Source organism: Amphiura filiformis, chromosome 5, assembly GCF_039555335.1.
Source record: "Amphiura filiformis chromosome 5, Afil_fr2py, whole genome shotgun sequence".
In the NCBI taxonomy this organism is placed as follows: Eukaryota; Metazoa; Echinodermata; class Ophiuroidea; order Amphilepidida; family Amphiuridae; genus Amphiura; species Amphiura filiformis.
In genome coordinates, this window is record NC_092632.1 from 42,683,619 (window position 1) to 42,705,740 (window position 22,122).

General features: G+C 35.6%; 1 protein-coding gene across 2 annotated transcripts in view; it reads left to right on the forward strand.

Annotated features, from left to right (window-relative positions):
- Positions 1 to 22,122, forward strand: part of LOC140153165 (uncharacterized) — a 69,973-nt gene that overhangs the window by 19,571 nt on the left and 28,280 nt on the right. For both annotated transcript variants that reach the window (XM_072175832.1, XM_072175833.1), the window contains 6 exons: positions 9,132 to 9,290; positions 10,217 to 10,360; positions 11,972 to 12,151; positions 14,302 to 14,457; positions 15,813 to 15,974; positions 16,621 to 16,764. In XM_072175832.1, coding sequence (XP_072031933.1) covers positions 9,132 to 9,290; positions 10,217 to 10,360; positions 11,972 to 12,151; positions 14,302 to 14,457; positions 15,813 to 15,974; positions 16,621 to 16,764 — 945 coding nt within the window. The remainder of the gene's footprint in view (positions 1 to 9,131; positions 9,291 to 10,216; positions 10,361 to 11,971; positions 12,152 to 14,301; positions 14,458 to 15,812; positions 15,975 to 16,620; positions 16,765 to 22,122) is intronic.

Consider the following 22,122-nt stretch of genomic DNA (forward strand, 5'->3'; position numbering starts at 1 on the left):
ACGATGGAACTGGTAGGCATAGGCCTATTATAAATTCGGGATATTAAATATCTTCCTGATTGAGACAGATCTGCGCATGTGGTCAAAGACGATTCCTTACTAGCCACAGACCGTCCGCTGGAATTAGTTGAACATGAACCATTCGCTATGGCTGTTGGTCGGACCTCTCATCTCTCCACATCGATTGTGACCTATAATCCCCGACATTGCCCTTATGAACTCACATCCTCCTGTTTTATTCAATACGCTGGCGAAGTTACGTAATAATCGGATTAACTACCATAGCAATAGGTGAAAACAATTTTTGAATATACGCGTTATACACTGATACGTTCAGGCGGTACCTCTTCATTGAACCATATCATGCTGCACCTGTAAGATCTTTGAAAAGACCAGTATTGTATTCAATCTATGATTGCAGACATACACAGTACAGGTGATGAGTGTAACCTGCTTGTAGCGCAGCGCGATATGTTCAAAATTGTTTTCACCTATTGCTATGGTAATTAATCCGACATTACATAACTTCACTAACGATATAATGGCGAATAAATTCTGACCATCACTTGGCTTGTTGGATTCGTCTATACTACAATTCGCTGTCAAGTGGACGTAATAATCGCATAAAACCTACCATCAAGCAGATTGCACTAATCACCCGCGTATGTCACCAAACATAGATTGAATACCACTCTTTTCATAAATACTAATCTTACATGGCGAGTGATTAGCATTTCTTTGACAACTATGGTTTAATGCATAGGTGCCACGTGAACGATGAAGTGCAGGGCTATATATTGAAATTGTATTCATCAATTGCTATGGTAGTTAATCCGATTAATTACGTCACATCGACAGCGAATAGCCTATAGTATGGGTTCAAGTGGAACAAAAAATAGTGTATGTCCATTGCTAGCTATGGTAATTAATCATGTTAGTGTTTACATCACTACTTGGTGAAGACAAGAGAAGTGTGCCTTCTCTACCAACGCCTGTGATATAACAGGTGCAAGCGAAACAAAATTGAATGACCAGAATAGTTTCCTTTGTCAGATGAATTGATTGAAGTTTTTGAAGACACTCTATTCTTGATGGGACAATAGATTAAAATATGGAATAATTATTATTCCTCATCTATTTTTTTTTATTGAAAAAACTGCAATTGTGGCAACAGAACAATATTTATTTTGATTTCATTTCAAGTAGAAACAAAATCGTGCTTAAGCCAAAACGCACCCTACCTACCATTCCTCAAGAATTGGGATGGCACAAAGGTGCAACATAGGTTTTTATTGCAAAGACGAGGACAGACAAGTAGTTACAACACATCTGTCTAACCGTGGGTTTCGCTATTATTTAGAATAAAATGCTTTTACTAGTTTCTATAAAACCACAAAATTACTTTAAAAAACTATAAAAAACTAAAAAAAAAAAAAACAAAACAAAAAAACACACCTAAAATTAAAAGTAGAAAGGTAGATTTGAAGAAAGATAAAAGAACATGTCAAAAAGTTAAAATTAAACGAGAATGAAAAAACGGAACCGGTGCCCGGACCATGCTCTCTTCAGCATGTCTTCAGTTCCAAAGTCTGACGCTCTATCAATTGAGCTATACTGATCCTAATATACTGAAACAGTCGTTATTATGTCAATACAATTGATTGGTGTTACAACATACTTAGATGGAATGCATAGCCACCCAGTGCCAGTATATATTTGCTCAAACTCCAAATACAACAAGCAACCAATTTTATTGAGGGCGTTTCTTAGGTATATCCTTGTAGACGGGGTTTTACGGTATATTATGTCAAAATAGGTCAAAGGGTATTAAAGCCATTTTATAACATTTGCTGAGGAGGACGCCCTCACTGAATTTTTTTAATTCATTTTTTTACACGATTAAATTGTACTTTATTAAACCAATATAGCCTGCAAAAATCAAGACTCTAGGTGCTGTAGTTTTGTCAAAATCCGAGATTTTGAATAAAACGCCGGAATCGGCGCTTTATTATTACGATGGAATTATTAGTCAAACGCATACACGATGTTCATAACACACAGTACGTACACGGCGTGCGGGACGGTGATATACACAACAAAAGGTCGTACTATAACATGACCGAAGGAGTGGTACGTATTGGCGACATGTGCGCTGGTACATTGTAGTAAATTCCAATTTTCTTTGCTTTGCCGTAGTTGTTCGGCTCAAAAATAAAAGGGATATATCTGACAGTAAAAGCTAACATTTTATGGCAAAGAAATGCTAATCTATTTTGTTTGAAAATGTTATAATATGGCTTTAATAACACTGTACATTGGTCAAATTTTCAAAGTGCTCCAAATTGAATAAAAATAGTATCAAATTATTTGTCTTCACAAGTTGATGGCGAAAGGTAAGTGTTTTTATTTTATCATTATTATTATTGAAATTGTATTGGTTACAGGTTAATGTCTGCATGTTATTAGAGAAATTGGACAAAATACTTTTTTGTCACTTACATGTAGTACTTTGGGCAAAACTATATATTTATACACTCCTAGCTTATGTGAGAAGGAAAATAAAGGGAATGTTCACATTCACATTATTTATATGAGTCACAAAATGACAGTGTTTCATTGTAGATTGATCCAAATAAATACCATTATTATCAGAAGTTGCCAAGGTTATTGCCCTTTCTATTGTTTTCAAAATGAAATCTGATACAAACAGTTTTTTACACAATGTGTTGCATTGCAAGTTCCCTATTTGCTATCTCTAATGAGTCAGATGTCAAAATAATATGTGACATGATCAAGGGGAATGAGTCACATGTCGGCCCTGGTCAAAAATGAGTTTTACATGTTTCTAAAGAGAACATTTAGAGCTTTCTGAAACTGAAAACCCCATGTTGATACGACTTTTCTTTGCAAAGTTACATCAATTTATCAATCGCTAAAAACACTATAAAACAAAAGAATTTTAACACTTTCTTTACCAATATCTGAAAATCAATATTAGCGACATCCGACTCATTTCCCTTGATCATGTCACATATTTGTTTTTTTCTTTGTTTAGAATCGTAAACTTAAACTTAAGTTGGTTTTGCAGTAATAAAATGCTCACTTGTCATAATTACTTGATAAGGGTATGTTTGTTTTGCTAAAGTCAGCATTGTTTTTTAAAACAAATTAAATTAATTAAATTAATTCTTTTAAATTCTTAAAAGAATTTAAGATTGAATAAAGTAAAAGTCACACAGTACACTACTATAATATAAAAGCAATATAAGTATGAATGACAATTCTTATTTCGATCCTTAGTTTAAGAACCAGAAATTAATGTTATTGAAAAATGTTGAAATACAAAAATGTTTGGCAAACACTTGTGTTTACTAGTTAAGGGCAGGGACAGGCGATTTGCGCGGAAAAAAATAGCAAATTGCGCGGAATTGCGCGGAACTCTTTTTTCAGTGCAAATCATATATCCCTGCCCATAGGAAAAAAATAGCCAATTGCGCGGAATTGCGCGGAAAAAAAGTTCCGCGCAAATCGCCTGTCCCTGGTTAAGGGCCATATATACTCCAAATATTTGATGTAGAATATTCATTCAACAGGTATTCATTACTAGTTAAGGGCCATATATACTCCAAATATTTGATGTAGAATATTCATTCAACAGGTATTCATTACTAGTTAAGGGCCATATATACTCCAAATATTTGATGTAGAATATTCATTCAACAGGTATTCATTACTAGTTAAGGGCCATATATACTCCAAATATTTGATGTAGAATATTCATTCAACAGGTATTCATTACTAGTTAAGGGCCATATATACTCCAAATATTTGATGTAGAATATTCATTCAACAGGTATTCATTACTAGTTAAGGGCCATATATACTCCAAATATTTGATGTAGAATATTCATTCAACAGGTATTCATTACTAGTTAAGGGCCATATATACTCCAAATATTTGATGTAGAATATTCATTCAACAGGTATTCATTACTAGTTAAGGGCCATATATACTCCAAATATTTGATGTAGAATATTCATTCAACAGGTATTCATTACTAGTTAAGGGCCATATATATCCAAATATTTGATGTAGAATATTCATTCAACAGGTATTCATTACTAGTTAAGGGCCATATATACTCCAAATATTTGATGTAGAATATTCATTCAACAGGTATTCATTACTAGTTAAGGGCCATATATACTCCAAATATTTGATGTAGAATATTCATTCAACAGGTATTCATTACTAGTTAAGGGCCATATATACTCCAAATATTTGATGTAGAATATTCATTCAACAGGTATTCATTACTAGTTAAGGGCCATATATACTCCAAATATTTGATATAGAATATTCATTCAACAGGTATTCATTACTAGTTAAGGGCCATATATACTCCAAATATTTGATGTAGAATATTCATTCAACAGGTATTCATTACTAGTTAAGGGCCATATATACTCCAAATATTTGATATAGAATATTCATTCAACAGGTATTCATTACTAGTTAAGGGCCATATATACTCCAAATATTTGATGTAGAATATTCATTCAACAGGTATTCATTACTAGTTAAGGGCCATATATACTCCAAATATTTGATATAGAATATTCATTCAACAGGTATTCATTACTAGTTAAGGGCCATATATACTCCAAATATTTGATATAGAATATTCATTCAACAGGTATTCATTATTCAATCTGTTCAAATTCAGTTTTATCTTGTAACAAATGGTTTGTATATATTTGATGTTGAATGTTTGGTGGAAATATATTACGTCGTCAAATATAATGTTGGAAGTTAAACATGACTGGAAATAGAATGCGAATAGATTAAATAATGAAGACTTGTTGCATCAAATACCATGCTTCGTTGAATAAAAAGTATAGAGTGGGCCTTAGCCACACCTGCATGAACTTTCTAGACCAGGTTATAGTGCGGTTCATGAAGCTCAGGGTTGCCAAACAATTTCCGCATAAATAAATCATCAAAAAATCACCCAATTTAGGGGGGAAGGCAAACTTTGACGAAAATGGGCTAAAAATTACAAAAAAGGCCTCTCACAGGGGTGAAGCTGCCCCTTTGCCTGGCTACGCCACTGTCTATGGGACAGGACACTAGCAGAAGTTGCAGGAGTCAATGTTGAGAAGTCACCTTTTGTTTTAACCGTTGGTTTCTATGGGACAGACAGGAAAGTGTCAAAAATCACAGGGAAAATCTTCGAAAGTCGCCCAATTGGGCTACCAAATCGCTGCTTTGGCAACCCTGATGAAGCTGTCAGTCCACGATGTAGATTATTAACACTTATCTAAATAAATTATGTTTTGGTGGTATTTGTATAACACAATACAATCTCTCACCTTTGGACTCATCTTTTGTCTTCATATCACTGTCAAGTAAGAACAAGATAATTGTGTTTTCCATATTTCATATTGTAACTTTTATATTCAATTGCCAACTTTCGTTTTGTTAATATAGATTCATTATATTTGTTGATTAAAATACGTATTTCCATTTTGCTTGACAAAACCATGTGAATTTTTACTCACTACAATATTTCGTCCTTCACATTGGAGGACTTCATCAGGTATGACTGATATGGTCCTTTGATTCACTTTTCCATGGAACTGGTTTCCGGTACTTCTCAGTCTTTCCGGTCCTTCTTAAACTTTAGTTTCTTATCATTTTTGTTTGTTTGTTTGGCGAAGCAGATGAGATAATGGCTCTGTTGGTCATTTCCATAATATATGTCAGTTACAACTTTTATGTTGTTTTTGCATGAATTGTAACTATATAACTTTTGATAGGATATGATATAAATGCAATAGAATTTCTTTTTTGCCAGAAAATGTTGAAAAGATTAAAAATGTAATATAATGAAGAAATAAGATACTGTTCAATATTCACATCAGGGGGAATGGGAGTAAATTTGTCTACAAAATTAATTAGTATTCTCCCTCATGACCACTCAAAGTATTTGGATTCCCGCCTTGTTTTCAATTAAAACTTAACAAGTTACCCCTTCATGCATGGTTCAAATTAAAAATTCACTGTAACGAGTACCCGATCCTTCAACTCATGGTCACAAAGCTTCAGGTTCGAGGCCCAACTTGACCAATAACAATAATCAGACAGACTGGTATCCAAGAAATCAGATAATACTCTAGTAATGTGTGAAACTTACATTATTGATATAGTGACTTAGTTAGATTGGAATGGACATTGTGTGGTGAGTTATCTCTCTCCATAAAGGTTGGTTCAGTATTTGCACTAGGCCTAATTAAAAAGGCTCCCTTGATTCAAGTACTCGCATTTCTTTATATATCAGTGTAACAGGTTTTTTGTTTCAATTGTGTTACACCATATTTGTACAGAATTTGTTAAAATTTGTCAGTCTAGGAGATCCAGAAGATACAGCCCCCCCTCCGATCAAGAAGGCTTGCTACACCACTGGTCCGTATGAGTAATGTGCTAATTTGGTTAAAGTTTCATAAATGACATAATTTCCAAAAGTATTAGGGAGCGATCGTTATTTACGACAGGGGGAATGGGCATTTTGAGGGGGGGGAATCCGAAATTTTTTTGGGTCTTGAGGGGGGAACGCGAAATTTTTCGGTGAACCAGGAGCGGGGAATGTTAAATTTTAAATGGAAAAATTCGGGAAAACAAGGGGGGAATCCGAAAATTTTGAGCGAACGCGAGGGGAGAACGCAAATTTTGTTGTCGATATTTTTTCCAAAATGCCCATTACCCCCCTGCCGTAAATAGTGGTCGGTCCCTTACTACTTCTGAACTCAAACTTTATAGCAATGATGTCAGATCATTGCATGGGGGGGGGGGGCTTAAGGTGATTTTAAGGATGTTGAGCCCAAGGGGTATTAATAGTCTTAGCATTACCACGGTTGATTAAAATGCTTATTATGGGAAGCGTCAAGTGAGTGTCAATGGCAATATGGTCAAAGGTCATCTGGGGTCATATAGGCCTACGCAATGTTTTTAAATATTTTAGGAAATGGCTCCGATTGGGCAAATACTATTCAGGGGAACATGCTAAAAATCATCTTTTTTGCCCCGGATCAGTCTCTGTAGGATTTATTTAATCGGTATGAAATTCTTTATATCCTGGTATATCAGTGACAAAATTATGGGGTTTGCCATCACTTTTTCAGAGCAAATAATGCATTTCTGTGAATGCTCAATTCAAACGAGGTTAATAAATTACAAAAATTATTCATTCATGTGTTTAATAAACAAATTGTTTTAATTATGTGGCCAATTAGAAGACTGTGCACTTTGACACAAATGATTAATATATAATGACTGACTGTATAAATAGTGATCTTTGTTGAATCTACTAGAAGTACTCCACACATCTGGCACAAACTTGTTCATAGTTCATTTTCTTTCTCCGATCAAGTGGTAGAGGTTGGTAACTTAGTAAAGCTTCAAATATGGAATACAAAACATTAACGATACTGCTTGTTTTCTCTTTTGCATCAGGTAAGTCATGGAGTATAATTGTTTTAACTTTTATGATTAAATTTTTACCTTTGTATTATGATTATCAAAAATATTGAACAAATGAAATAGTGATTCAGTAAAGAACGTTTACAGTTGTGAATTGTTATCTTGTTATATTATTTATTGTTGTATCTCTATTATTTTCAGGGCTCGGATAGCAACGTTTGCACAGTATTTTTTGTGGGAAATGAGAGCACATCAGACATCAAATTAAATTCTGAATACGAAGAATGTCCTTCTAATATCAAATAATTTTGATTTTTTGAAATTTGCCATATAATACAAATTTGTCAAAATTTTCAAATGATCACCGGCTTTTCCTCCCAGCTACATACACTTAAAGTACATATCATTAGATTTATAAATTTTACTTCAAGGACTGTTAAATATGAAAAAAATTTTAAAATATCAGTTTTTATTAATTTTCCATTCCATAAAATTTTCAAAAAATCAAAATTAATTGATATCAGGACATTCTTCATATTTAGAATACAATTTGATATGTCTGATGTACACTCATGTCCCTCAAAAAATACCCCGAGCAACATACTGTGCAAATGTTGCTAAATTTCAAACATTGCAGCATTTTCATTATTTTGTTTAGGCCAGATTAGAGGTGAAATATAATGATAGAGGGCAAAAATCCATGTTTTTTCAGAATATTTTATCAAAAATCTAACTCCATACTTTTGTCATTTGCTTATTTAATATCTTTCATTTAAAAGGAGAATTAGGTTTCTAGCATGTTTCCTTGTGTACCTTTACTCTTTTGAAATCTGACACTTAAAAATCCAAGATTGCTACCATTTAAATATGCAAATTGGGTAATTTTTGTATTTTCGCTTTTATTCAACCCAAGTGTCTTTGATACTAAATATCATGCATGTATTTTGGGGGCGCCAGCCCCCCGGGGTAAAAGCAGAGGGCGGCCAAAACGAAGGGGCGGCGGAAGAAGAAGGGGTGCCAAAATGAAGGGGTGGCGGAGGAAGAAGGAGCGGCAAAAACGATGAGTAAAGAAAAAAGGGGCGGAAAAATTTGAATAAGTATAAAAAATTGTACTACACATCAAAATATGTTGCTTTTAGGGCGCTAGCGCCTATAATCCTTTTTTTTTTTTTTGCTCTTCACTTTTTCAAAGCACCGGAAAAAAATTGGGTCAACCTTTTCGGGCTTTTGAAGAAGGGGCGGCAACATTGAATTTTCAGAAACAGTTCGGTGAAGATTTGGTGGGTGACACAGGGAAGTTAGCCTACTACAATACAGCATGAGCGTTCAAAATCTGACCTTGAAGGTCATGAAAAATATTTTCTGGACTTCTGCCTTCCCCACTAAACATGCTAAATACATGAGTAGTGAATTGTTACCCTGCCATAATAGCGCAGTAGAAACGACCCAATGATGGTGAGAGGATTAAAATGTGGGTGTAGGTGAAAGCGTGGTTACAGCATAGTAGTCAAAACATCTGTCTAGAGATCAGAAAGTCACCAAATCTGGACAAGTGCACATTTTTAGGGTTTTTTTGGTTTCAAGGATTATATGTGCCAGCCACTCCAAGGAAATGTATAACTCATCCTCCTAATATTGTTTATGTTTCCAGCTCAAGATACTCAGCAGGCATGTGAAGACATAGTATGCACTCAAGATTACGACCCTCAGTGTGGCAGCGATGGTACGACGTATAGTAACCCATGTACGTTTGGCGCAGCACAATGTACAGATGTGTCACTACAGATTGCACACAAAGGAGAATGTACAGGTAATTTGAAAGGATACACAAGTTGGGTTTGAAAATGTGGGTAACTGGGTGCATCTAAGATTGTTTCTTTAAAGTTGTTGGTTGCAAGACATAGTATTTATTATCTAAGAAAAACATGTTTGAAGGAGTCGATGGATACTCTTTCACTGTTATCTCTCATTGGCCCGATTCCATTTGAAATTGAAGTTTAAGGTTCAAACTATTAAACTGCAACTCTAATAGTTTAGATGGAATAACTATTATAGGATATCGCTAGCTCTTGACTTATAATTCACTATGTGAAACGGAAAATTTGGAAAAATCACTCTACGCCACTATGTGTTGCGAAAGACAGAGTGGACCCATCGCTATACCAAGAAAATTTGACCCATCAGAATACTAGTTTAATTTTCAAATTTAAAACAAATTAATGTGCCACCTTTTAGCTATTTTTTTGGTATATTTTGACAATTTTGGCTAAAATGATGCAAAATTGAAAAAAGTAACATCAACATTTGAGAACATTTGAATGACCTGTGCTAGCATGTACCACTATTGACCTCAAAATTGCTTGCTATACGAGATGGCCAAAAATACAGCCCATGTTTTTGTGGCACTTTCCATATAGTCATTTGTACCAAGAACCGCCTCCCCTCAGAAGGAAATATTGTCAGATAATGATATTTTTTTATTTTGATGAACTTTTTGAATGACCTTCATACTTTTAGTTTGCCAATTTACTCTTCAGATGTGAAGATTGACAGTTGAGTATACACTGTGTACGTTCTGTAGTTTCTGATTAATTGTTTTAAAGATCTTTGGTTGTGTTTGGTCATGTAATAAAAAGCTGCTTTGTTGTTGTTGTTTTTGTTGTTATTTGTTGTTGTTGTAGTTGTTGTTGTTGCAGGCCTTGCAGATAATGCTTATATCTTTTGAATGTTATGTAGATCCAGCATGTGATACCATGTGTACAAAAGAATACAATCCTCAATGTGGGAGTGATGGTAAGACTTACGGGAACCCATGTACATTCAAAGTGGCCCAGTGTAATAAGGGATCTCTCACCATAGCACACAAAGGAGAATGTAAAAGTAAGTTTGTTTATTTGTTTGTTTGTTTGTTTGTTCACATAAATTGTAAAAAAATACAAAACCATGAATCAGAAGAATGCTATGGCAGGAGGCTTTAAACATAGCATGCTGTCTTCAATTCATAATAGGCGAGACTCATATGATAATTGTGGATAGAGGTTATCCGTGTTCTATAAGCTGCATATCCTACCAGCGACTCATATACCTTGTTTAGGACTTTCAAAAGAAGTACCTGCATGTGTAACCATGACTATTTCAAAATAGCCCGCCAAAGTCATGCAGGTAACTCCGAGGTTGTGCATTGAATTGGTTTGAATGAGGAATACTACGGGAATCAGCATCTTTTGTTAGAAGTCATGCATGAGTAAAGTGGATAACCTCTATTGATATACAGTGTGTTGTACACACAGTTGAGCACAGCACATTCACTTTAGCATTCAGGTTCATTTCTCCATTGGTAGTACTATGCAGAGCCTGCTGCCATTCAACTGGTTCTCCAGATGTAAACTAGCATTTAAACTAGGATTTTGATATAAAATTGGATTGATTGAGCCCATATTTATTGGTTGAGGTATGAGTTTTAAAATATTGGATGAGACGTAGTGAAGTCCAATATTTTAAAACTCATAGCGAGACCAATAAATATGGGGCGTAAAACATCCAATTTTATCATTGTTATGTTTTGGATACAATATTTTCACACACATGGATTCATTGAAACATAATAATGTGAAAAGTGGATCTTCTTCCCAAAATGTGGACTTTTTTGACCAAAAAAGCATAAAAAACATGTTTTTTTCCCCTTGCTACGCTCACAAATTGCACCCCGAGTTCAACTGGAAATGAGAAGGGATGTGGATTTCAAATGGGATAGCTACATGTGTACAAGGTTGACAAAATGTGCAAATAATGGGCAGAGTCCAATCAAAGCTCTTATATTTACAGTTTTCAGTCTGTTCAAATAAATCAAAGTTAAGTTCAATCCGGGAGTTCAATATCATATTTGAAACATGTCTGCCACTTACATTTTTATGTTTTGTGTATTTCTTTCAAATACTGTTAAATTAAAGAAATTTTGAAACATTTGAACATAAAAAAGATGCATTTGTAGAATTCTGATGAATACATTCATGTGTGACAAAACCAATTATTAACTTGCATCTTTTACATCGGAAAATATTAGTCTAACATGTATGTGATATTCATAGCACAGTATGTACCTGGCGTGATGGACGGTCGCAACATATCAAAAGAACCAACCCGAGTCATGTTTGAAGGAGTGGCTTGCATTAGTTGGTATTAAATAGCGGTTTGCTTTGTATTGCCTCATCTGTTTAGGCTAAAATTAAAAGAGGACATACTGACAGTAGAAAATACAATTCTATTTCTTATGAAAATGTTACAATATGGCTTTAAGAGTGCTTCTTAAACATGATCTACAGAAATACAGTCAACATTATGTTTGATACTCTTTTTGCAAAAATGTCTCCCCTCTTCCATGTCTTCCTTATTCATATCACTTCTAATCTTTCGTTCATGACTCACCGCTTTCTTTTTTAGTAGCCATTTCACAGAATTGTGCTGTGTTTAATATTTTTTAAATACCTACAGCTGATGCTCATGCCTGTGGTGATCTCGTATGTACAATGGACTTTGACCCTCAATGTGGTAATGATGGGAGAACCTACAGCAATCTATGTCAACTACAAAGAGCTCAATGTGATAAACCATTCTTGCATCTATCGTATGAAGGAAGCTGCAAATTTAGTTCACTCATAGTAGCTGAAGAAGGTTAGTTACATCAGGCTTTTCCATTTTAAATACACACTACCCCTGTGGAAGATTTTGGAAATATCTTCTATAGGAGGAGTATGAATTTCAAATGGAATTAACACATTAGCAGCTCCAATTGAAACTCACTCTCCCTCAGGGAAAGATTCAGGTTGAATCTGTCTCAGAGTGTGTATGAAATTCAAATGGAGCTGCCAATGTGCTCATTCCATTTGAAATTTATATTCCCCCTGTGGCAGATATTTCCAAAATTTTCCACAAGGGTGGTGTGGATTTTAAATGGAATAGTGTGTGTAGGTTTTCAAAAGTGGGGGAGGGGAGTGTAGGGTCTTGAATCCTCTGACTGCTCTAACAATTCTGACTCTCTTTGTTCATTGAGGTTGGTAGTTCCATAATCCCTCGTTGATGCATTCCCCCTGAAGTTGACAAAAGTGGGAGTCATGGCCCCCAGTGCATGCCACTGGTTACATTTATGGCAAGCAGTCAGCACACTTGATTCATGTGCTTTGGTGTATGGTATCCTGATACAAGGCACTATTCATTCATGTCATAATTTGCTTTATTCATGTTATTTAGCTAGTTCGGTGATTGCATGCATTGCACTCAAAAAACTTTTCAGCTCACTTTGCTCACAGAAATTGGTGGACCCATATTCATTCATGGTGACCATTCTTGGGAAGCCGGAGGTTAGGTCGGGTTTCTCAATCAGAGTTAGACAATTTTGATATAAAATTGGATCAATTGAGCCCATATTTATTGGTCTAGCCATGAGTTGTAAAATATTGGGCGAGATGTAGTTCGAGGCCAATATTTTAAAACTCATAGCGAGACCAATAAATATTGGGCGTAAAGCATCCAATTTTAACATTATTATGTTTTGGATCCAATATTTTCACACACTTGGATTCATCATAACATAATCATGTAAAAAAGGAGGTTAAATTGTTGATTTTCACTGTAGCTTGACAGTTTTTTATGTTCCATCTCTATTTTTTTAAGTTTTAGACTAGTGGTAACAAATCCTGAATCTGTCTCTGCTGTAGGTATCTCACTCACAATCCATAGGTTGCTGGTATGAGTCTTGTTGGAATCTTACGATTTTTATTTTATTCATTTTCTAAGATGGATATGCTTAGGATAGTAAAAGCAAACTGAAGCACTGATAGCAAATTCATTTTGGATTATAACAATAATTCTAAACCCTGTGAGGTTATTTTCCTTTTCTTCCAAATTTGATGTGATCAATGGCATAGCATTGCACAGATGAGTGAACATTAAAAAGGTCATAGATTTTGCTCGGCACAGATATACCATGTGGATATAAAAACGAAATAGAGTTAGTTTTGCTCCTGATGATTGCATCGGCAATTTGGTCCATTTTTTGGGACAGTATTACAGCCAAAGAGATTAAATCAAAAGAGTACTGACTTGAAATTCCCCGGTGCGTAACGCTGTGGTGAATCCACCATATTGATTTGTTGCTCATAGAGGGCAAATAGTGGACCGCCCACATTTATAGGCTAAAGCCCAAAATTGAATGATAATTTGCATCTTTAAAGTCCCATTCATTGATCCCAGTGAATGTTTAAAAAAAAATTAAAATCATTTGTGTATAAATTACTCAAAAGTGAAAGATAAGTCATTAGAATTGTCATTAGGTATTTCTGAAATGAAACTTTTTTGCAAAATTACAAGTAAACAGCATTATTGAAAAAGTTAAAGCCTCATTGAAATACATGTAGCTAAAAGTAGAGAAATTACAGATTCATGTAAAATGTTTTATTTTGTCTGTAATGCATGGCTATGGGGTTAACCAATAACAGGCTATGTTAGCACATCGATGACACTATTAAAGGTGCCAAAATCTGAATTTTGATGATTTTCACGATCATCTGGATCACTGAATGGGCCTTTAACTTGAGCATTACAATGTATTGTGCATGCAAACAACTATGCACTATCAATCAAATTTTGCAAGGCACTCCAGATGTAGACTAATTGCCCTCTATGACATACAAACATTATGGAGTTGGTACTCTTTGGTACGGTCTCATTGATTACAACATTAGTATGAAACCATGTTCCATCTATTGCCATTTTCAGTAATTTTATTCAATGTCAGTAATGTTTTTTATGGATTTTTACTTCAGAACACCATCATTCCTTAGTAAAACCAGGGTTCTGTCCAGCGCTAAATCTTGGTGAACTAGGGCGATGTGTAAATGAATGCACAGCAGATACTGAGTGTGATGGAGCTAGTAAATGCTGCGATAATGGCTGTGCTAAGGTCTGCAGACCTGCAAGAGGTAGGTACATGTCCTGAACTTTATGTACATGATCTTGGAAGGTGCAAATTTGTTGAACTTGTGCAAAACCATTTCACCCACAATTTTTGAGTGCACAGAGGCCGAGGTTGGTATAGTGCACTGTAAATTTCGAAATTCCAGTCTCAAATTCGGTCAAAATACTAGTAAGACTCATATGGTCGGTTTCTCGAAGCATGGCTAATGGTCAGGCTTCCTAAGCCACCAGACTTAAGCCCAATTCCAGTGCTTACAATTTCACATCATACATCACCTCACCTAGAAAGATAAATCAATAAAATAGATCCACTTGGTGGGCTAGGCTTGGCTTAGGAAGCCTGACCCAAGCTTTGAGAAATTGGACCTTACATTCTTATACACATATTGAAATCTTTGAAACATATTTGCTTGACAAATCAATTAGCTGTAGCCTTTGCCGTCTGTACTGACATCTTGATTACAAGTGATTTGGTCCACTGCTTGTTGAATTTGCCTGCTAGTGATGCTGTGTTTAATTTAGGGATTCAATCGTGTTTCACCGTTGTTCATCACCGATTAACAACGATGCGTCCGCGTGCGTCTACGTGGTTTACTTCGCGAGGGCAGCTTTAGTTTCCGAGCGTTTAAGTAAACCATGCAGACGCATCGACGCGAAGTTGTTAATCGGTGATGAACAACGGTGAAACATGATTGAATCCCTTCAACAACGAAAAGAAGCTAAAGATGGTATAATTTACGATTATTTCACGAGGAATGTCAGCTCAGTTAATCATTGCCACTCAGCCTTACAAATACTTCGATGATTTTTCAGTTGATATCAGCAATAAAACAACAGAATAAAACGGCAATGTTTAGCCGCTACCTGAAAAATACTGAATTCAACTTGTAAGCTTGCATACGCACAAAGGTTCCAGACATGACGAATTTAACTCGCTCTCACGTAACGCGTAGTCTTGCTCGCGTTCGCGTATACCTACAGTAAAAGTGTGGATTCATCACGGATTAACAACGGTTGGCTCCTGTACAAAAGTATAGGAAGAGTTGTTGAAAGTAGATTGTATGCACGATCGGAAGAAATGATACCTTCATCCTGTATCCTGGTTGATTGCTTTTGTCTACTTTTTGCAAATTTAGATAACTTCCCTTATTCTTCTGAGGAATGTATTTGAATCCTTCTTGAGGATTGTTGCCTCCTCCCATTCAATGACATTTAGTGATGTGGTCAGTAATGGCTGATTAGCTATCCAAATTTCAAATTAAAGTAACCAACCGTGATGAAGGTCGCATTTCTCTTGATCGCATATACGATCATCAACATTTATCTCAGTGATTATTTTTTGCTTTTTTCCCTATTACAGTGTCGAAACCAGGCTTATGTCCAGTTGCACCACCATTAAACCCAACTGAAGGACCTTGTGCATCCCCGGAATCAGATGCAACCAGGTGTGATTCTGATGTAGACTGCTTAGATGCACAAAGATGTTGCTTTGATGGATGTCAGAGTGTCTGTGTTGATCCACGTATGTATCAATGTTCATTGTGTTGAATATCACCAAATTTCGAAAGGCATATATGACATGACCAAGTGAAATGAGTCTAAAATTGAAATTATTGAATTTCAAGTTCTTTAAATCAGTTACTAGCCCTTATACTGTATTGATGCAAGCCACATTGAAATTGAACTTCCATTTACCAAGTTATACACCAATCCGACTTGGCCATTATTGCGGTATCCCCGACGTAACACGGCGGTGTCCCAAAGTCGGGGGTTCCATCAATTACTTTTTAGTATGCTATACAGAATTGTACACAACCTGGCCCTGTGCCCTGGCCACTTTATTGCTAATTAATGGTCTTTCACGTGACGCGTTTCAACAAATCACAGTGCGCGATTTTGAATAATGGGTCAAGGTACTATGTTAATTCCAACATTTATATACTTTATTTATAAGGTAAATTATGTAATTTCCAATGGCTTATTTACAATAGAACGACACCCTTTAATCACATAAACATAATGTAGCCAAAAGAATTGGGAAAATTAAGTCCCTGGAATGGAACCCAGGTTTAATCGCCCAAATCTATTAATGAACCAGCCCTTTCTGCTTCCTCTCTCATATCACCTGAGACTTTAATTATGATACTCACTGTTTTATTATTACACAGAACCAAGGGCAGGGTTTTGTCCTGCTGAACCCACTGCTGAGCCTGTAGGTGTATGTGTTAGTGACTGCTTACATGATCATGAGTGTGCCCTTCCTAAGAAATGCTGCAGTAGTGCATGTGGTTACTCATGTGTTCTCCCTGAAGGTAAGATATCAATCCTAATGCAAATCACATGGATGCTAAACTTGCCTTATATATACATGTAGGATCTATCCAATGTTCCCCTCCCTCACCCCCCCCCCCCCAACACTTTTTGAAATTAAAAAATTTAGGTTTATTTGTTTTACTTGTGTGAACCAATTTATAGTGTCACATATCATTGCATCCAGTCACAATGGTTTATTATTTATTATGTATAAAAACAGAGTCCGGTTTTCCTTAACAAATACATTGAATAGGCCTGAGGTTTGACTCCTATGGACTCAGATGCAACTTTTGAAACAGCCTCTTTGTTTGCATATTGAACCATTGTGACTGAACGTAATGATGTGTGATGCTATAAATTGGTTCACATGTGTAAAACAAATGAGGCATAGTACATTTTGTAAAATATTTTTTGATTTATTTCAAAATGTGTTAGGGTAACTTATAAGATGTGGATCCTATATTATTTCACATCATATTAGGAACAAACTGTAAGAGATGATTTACTCTGCCATGTTTGTTTGATCCAGCAAAATAGTGTACCTCCTGATATTTTGCCATGCATATAACACGGTTGTGTCAATAAATGTACATACTAAGCGCTACAAGCATAAGTCTCAGTAGCATTTCAGCTTAAGATGCCAAGTATCATACAACTTTGGGCTTTGCCAATAGTCTCCAGAGGTACACTTTTTGGTTACCATGAGTGACAATCTAGTATGGTGGATTTATTGTAGGCTTACACATGGGGCTATGATTCTGGTGATTATGTGGTGATATTTGAGTCATGCTGGTTGTTGAACTAGAAATTATAATTACTATTTGGTTAGTCATTTTGAGATCATGACCACTGAAAGAATCAATCATTTCTTGTACACCAAATACACAATGTATTTCCGCATGAGTCATTATTCAAAATACCAAATTTTATTTTTTTTCAAAATTGAAACTAGATGATAAGTCCATAGTACATGTGTGGGATGCTGTTATCAAAAATACAACAAACATCTGTTTGGATGCAGTAACACTTAAGTGTATGAATGCGTAGGAAGGCGATAAGACTCATATCAATATTGTTAGTAACAATGATAAAATACTAGTTAGGTCCATGAATTTGACAGAAAAGCTGTGTTCAAAAGCTGCCAAAAATCTAGAGGTTTTATCATCTTTGGTGAAGCCGACTGCATGCAAGTAACCATGTCCCTTTGGCATTTCAACCATAATGAGGTACAGGGTGTCCCCAAAAATAGACGCCCCTCATTGCGCCCTCTTTTTCTTCTATTTTAGAAAAGTTGATCAAGTATATGTTGGTATATAAAGAAGCCTTTACCCGTTAGCTTTAAACCAAAACAATTATTTCAATCGGCTGAAAGCTTAATATATTTGGTCTATGTGAATATGACCAAAGATTCTATGTGTGATAAATTATTGACTTAACTAAAGTCCAAAGGTTGTGTGGTTGGAATGGTATTATGTATTGCAAAAGTTATGATGATGAAAAATTTATAATTATCACAAAATAAATGTACATATTATTGGTTTTGTGTACATTTGTTTTTTATTAGCAAAGGAAGCCATAGTTCAGTTGCTTATCATAGGTTAGAGTACATACATGCAGGTGACGTGGTGTGGTTAAAGAATGCCATAAACATGATAAAGTAATGTAGTCACTGTGATGATATTCCGATGTGGTTTCATATAACTGTGACAACAGTAAACAAGAAAAAATAGCATTCATTTAGGACAAATATACCATCACTCAAGTGCATTGCTCAATTTTGGAAAACGTTATAGGCCTATCAGCTGTTGTATATATGTATTTGTTAAGTTACTGAATTTGCAATTAAATATGATCGATATGCATTGAATGAATGCAAACAAGCTGCATTTTAACTAAAACTGACTTTAACAATGAACTAAACATGATCCTGAAAATTATTATACTTAGTTCTTTGGGTTGATAGGATAAACACATTTTAATCTTTACCCAGAGCAGCCAGTGCACATAAATGTAGAAGAAAAAAACAACAGTAAATTTGGCCGGATTCAAACTGGCGACCTATGTCTATGTTATACTTATATGACTTCGCTATAAATATGCAGTTCCGATGCCTTCCAAGAGGAATGCGACGAACATCATTCAAACCTGTAATGCATAAAAATGTATATCTTACACTCTTCTCCAGCATATATCTGTGGCTCAGATGACGAGAGTGTCATGCTAGTAGGCCTATTGCAAAAAGGTCGCCAGTTTGAATCTAACCAGATGCACTGTTTTTTAACGTTTATGTGCACAGGCTGCTCTAGGTAAAGATTAAATATGATCCTTTTCTTTTAAAATGTTGTTTCAATTTTGTGTTTTGTGTTACAACTGCTGTACTGTTTGAAATATCAGGGGTTTGAAAATTTGGTATGAAAAAATAAGCATGTTTGGACATTATGAAAAAGCTCTTTTACTTATTTTGAAGTCATGGAAAATAAACATCTCGAATATGAACCCTAACCACATTAGAACTCACTAAATCTCACCAGGAAAACCACTGCACATGCATTCATTCCATGTGATGCCATGATGCAATCAGCCAAAGTCATATATACCCACGGAATAGTTGGCCTGGCTATGAAACCCCTGTGGCTACCAGCCGGTGATCTTCTGCTTGGCATGCAAGGGATCTGAGGTTTGAATCCTGGGGTACAAGTTTTTTGTTCATCTTCACTCCTTTTTTGTTTCTTCTTTCACTTCCAATTCCCATTAGGGTTAAGGTATGAAAAAAGCCCTTCTGTAAAAATATATACCCTTGGATATTTAATAAGATGTGCCCATGTGATGCCCGTGTATAGCCCATAAGTGACTTATTGCCTTAGCAGCTTTTCTTGTGTGCACGGTACGTTGTAGCCACAGTTTTTAGATATACAGTGAGCAGTGGCATAACCAAAGGGGACAAGGGGAAGCTTCCCCTGTTGGGACATTCTCCCCCTCTTGCCCCTCCTTTTATTTAGGTCTTTTCAAGTATCATTTTGAAGGTCTTAAGTCGTTTTGGCAGACATCATATTTGAATTCAGCATCCCCAAATATGGCAAATCATTTCAAAGAACAGTTTGGGTAAGGTGGCTTGTGACAACATAGCATGCAGTATTGAACTTTGGAACCACATAATTATCATTATGATATCATATGTATTGATATAGCCTGTTCATAATTGCCTAGTAACTCAAAAACATCTATAAACAATCATCACGATTATAAAATGCAGTTTAATTCGCTTGTCGAATGAAAACACAGTTATCCATGCGGCTGAAATCGCCTTCCGTAGTGAAGTCGTGATAGTTTCACTATTTTCCCGGTGGCTGGAATCGCCTTCCGTAGTGAAGTCACGTGATAGTTTCGCGGGCAGGACTTCAGCACGGGTTGTCGCTATTTGGATTCATTCTTTGTCGGTCAAGCATTCAGAGCGGGCGTAACATTTTTTCTCTCTATTTATCATGTTTATTGGACAACGAAGAGGCCGTATTAAATCAGCAAGCGTATACAATACAGCTTTCTTCACATGGAATAAACTGTGACGGCGAAAGATAATCAAGATGTTGTCTGATAAATTTGTGTAAATTACTCGATTCAAGTAGGCCTATATTGAGGAGGCCAGGCGTTACGAGACCTTTTTATGCTGGAACATAATCTCAACGACTGATGACTAACAACAGGTGATAAATCGGTGAGATATTTGCTTTCATCAATAAATTTGTTAAACTTTGCCGTTAATCAGTTTTATTAGCAGTGAATAATTGGGTTCTAGCCCACCTTTAGAAATTAGCCATGGAGAATAGATCCAGATAACTACTTTAGTATTCTAAAATACAGGTTGCATTTCAATCTAACGTTATAATCTTGCTGTATTTCAGCTCGGAGGCCATGGGTAGAAAACCTGGGTTAATTTTCTTATAACAATACAAATAGGCCTACGTAATCTAATCATGACTTCAGGGACGCGACCTCTATGGTCATCATGTTATGCACCATGTTCATTGAAGCATGATTGAAGTGACATAGAATTGAATAGATGCGTGTATGTCACATCAGAAAGTAATACAATAGAAATTAGAACCTCATGAATGCGTAACCAATCTTTACACGCCACGTAATAAACTCGTAGCCGATGGAGCATGAACAGTGATCACTCTTATAATGTGTTATCAAAATTATTGGTACTCATGAATACTAAAGATTGATGAATCATGCGGGTGGCCTTTTCTATAACATATCATGATGGGTTGTCACGGTTATACGTATGGATGTTTATGAATCCCATACTGGTGAGGTTAAAAAATCATGTTCAAAATTTCTGTTCGGAATTGAAAAATTTCTCTGAGGATATAGGCCTAAGGGCTATTTTATTTAGCGAATTTTATTATCAATTTCAAACAGTTTAGCTTAAAAAATTTTTATTGTGGAAGCCATGCGTGTTTCCGTCTTGGCGAATAACAAAACTAAATAAAAATGTAATTTGATATTCTTGGCATCAACTAGAATTTGTTTTCATCACAGATTTGGCAGGTTAAAGGTTGTCTGAAAGTGCAAGTGGTATAAATTAATAAAGGAGTTGGAGTGTAGAATATATATGAGGTTCATAATATACATACATGTATATGACATACAGTATTCAGTGTAGGCTATAAAGTTGCAGACAGGATTTGCTTCCCTTTTCTTCTGTCTTTTAATTGCAGGTCGTATGGATTCTACGAGACGGGGATAGAAGGAAGGACGATAGAAGAAAGAACGGAACTTCTATATGGGGAGAATTATAGTATGTAGGCCTACAACAAGCTAACTATATTTAGTACAGGCAAAGATAACAAAGGATCTACTACATCTTCATTAAAATACAGTGTTTTCCTCAAATTGAGTATTATTGCATCTCGAATATTAACATATTATACAGTGCTTAGGGCTAGTAAAAATAGCATCAGCAATTATGGAACTGAATTCTAACATGGCTATGGATGGGTATTGGCAGTGAGCAATAGCCGAAGATCAGCTCATAGCTTGATGGAAAGGTCAACACTTTAATATCAAGTTGGTATCAGTGGAAGGCGCTTATACAATTCTTTGGCAATCTATCCAGGTTAAACAATTCAGGAAGCATAGTAAGGATACAGTTGGAGGAATGGAAGAATAATTTTGGTGCCATCAATGGATCATTCAATTAATAAAATTCCATACATTAAGCCCTCGACTAACCAATTATGTTATTGCATGAATTATCTTTGATATATTGGTACAAACAAGGGTCATTCCACATCGAACAACTTGACTTTTGGCGAAGTTGGACAAATAGCGACAAGCGTTATGGCAGAAAACAA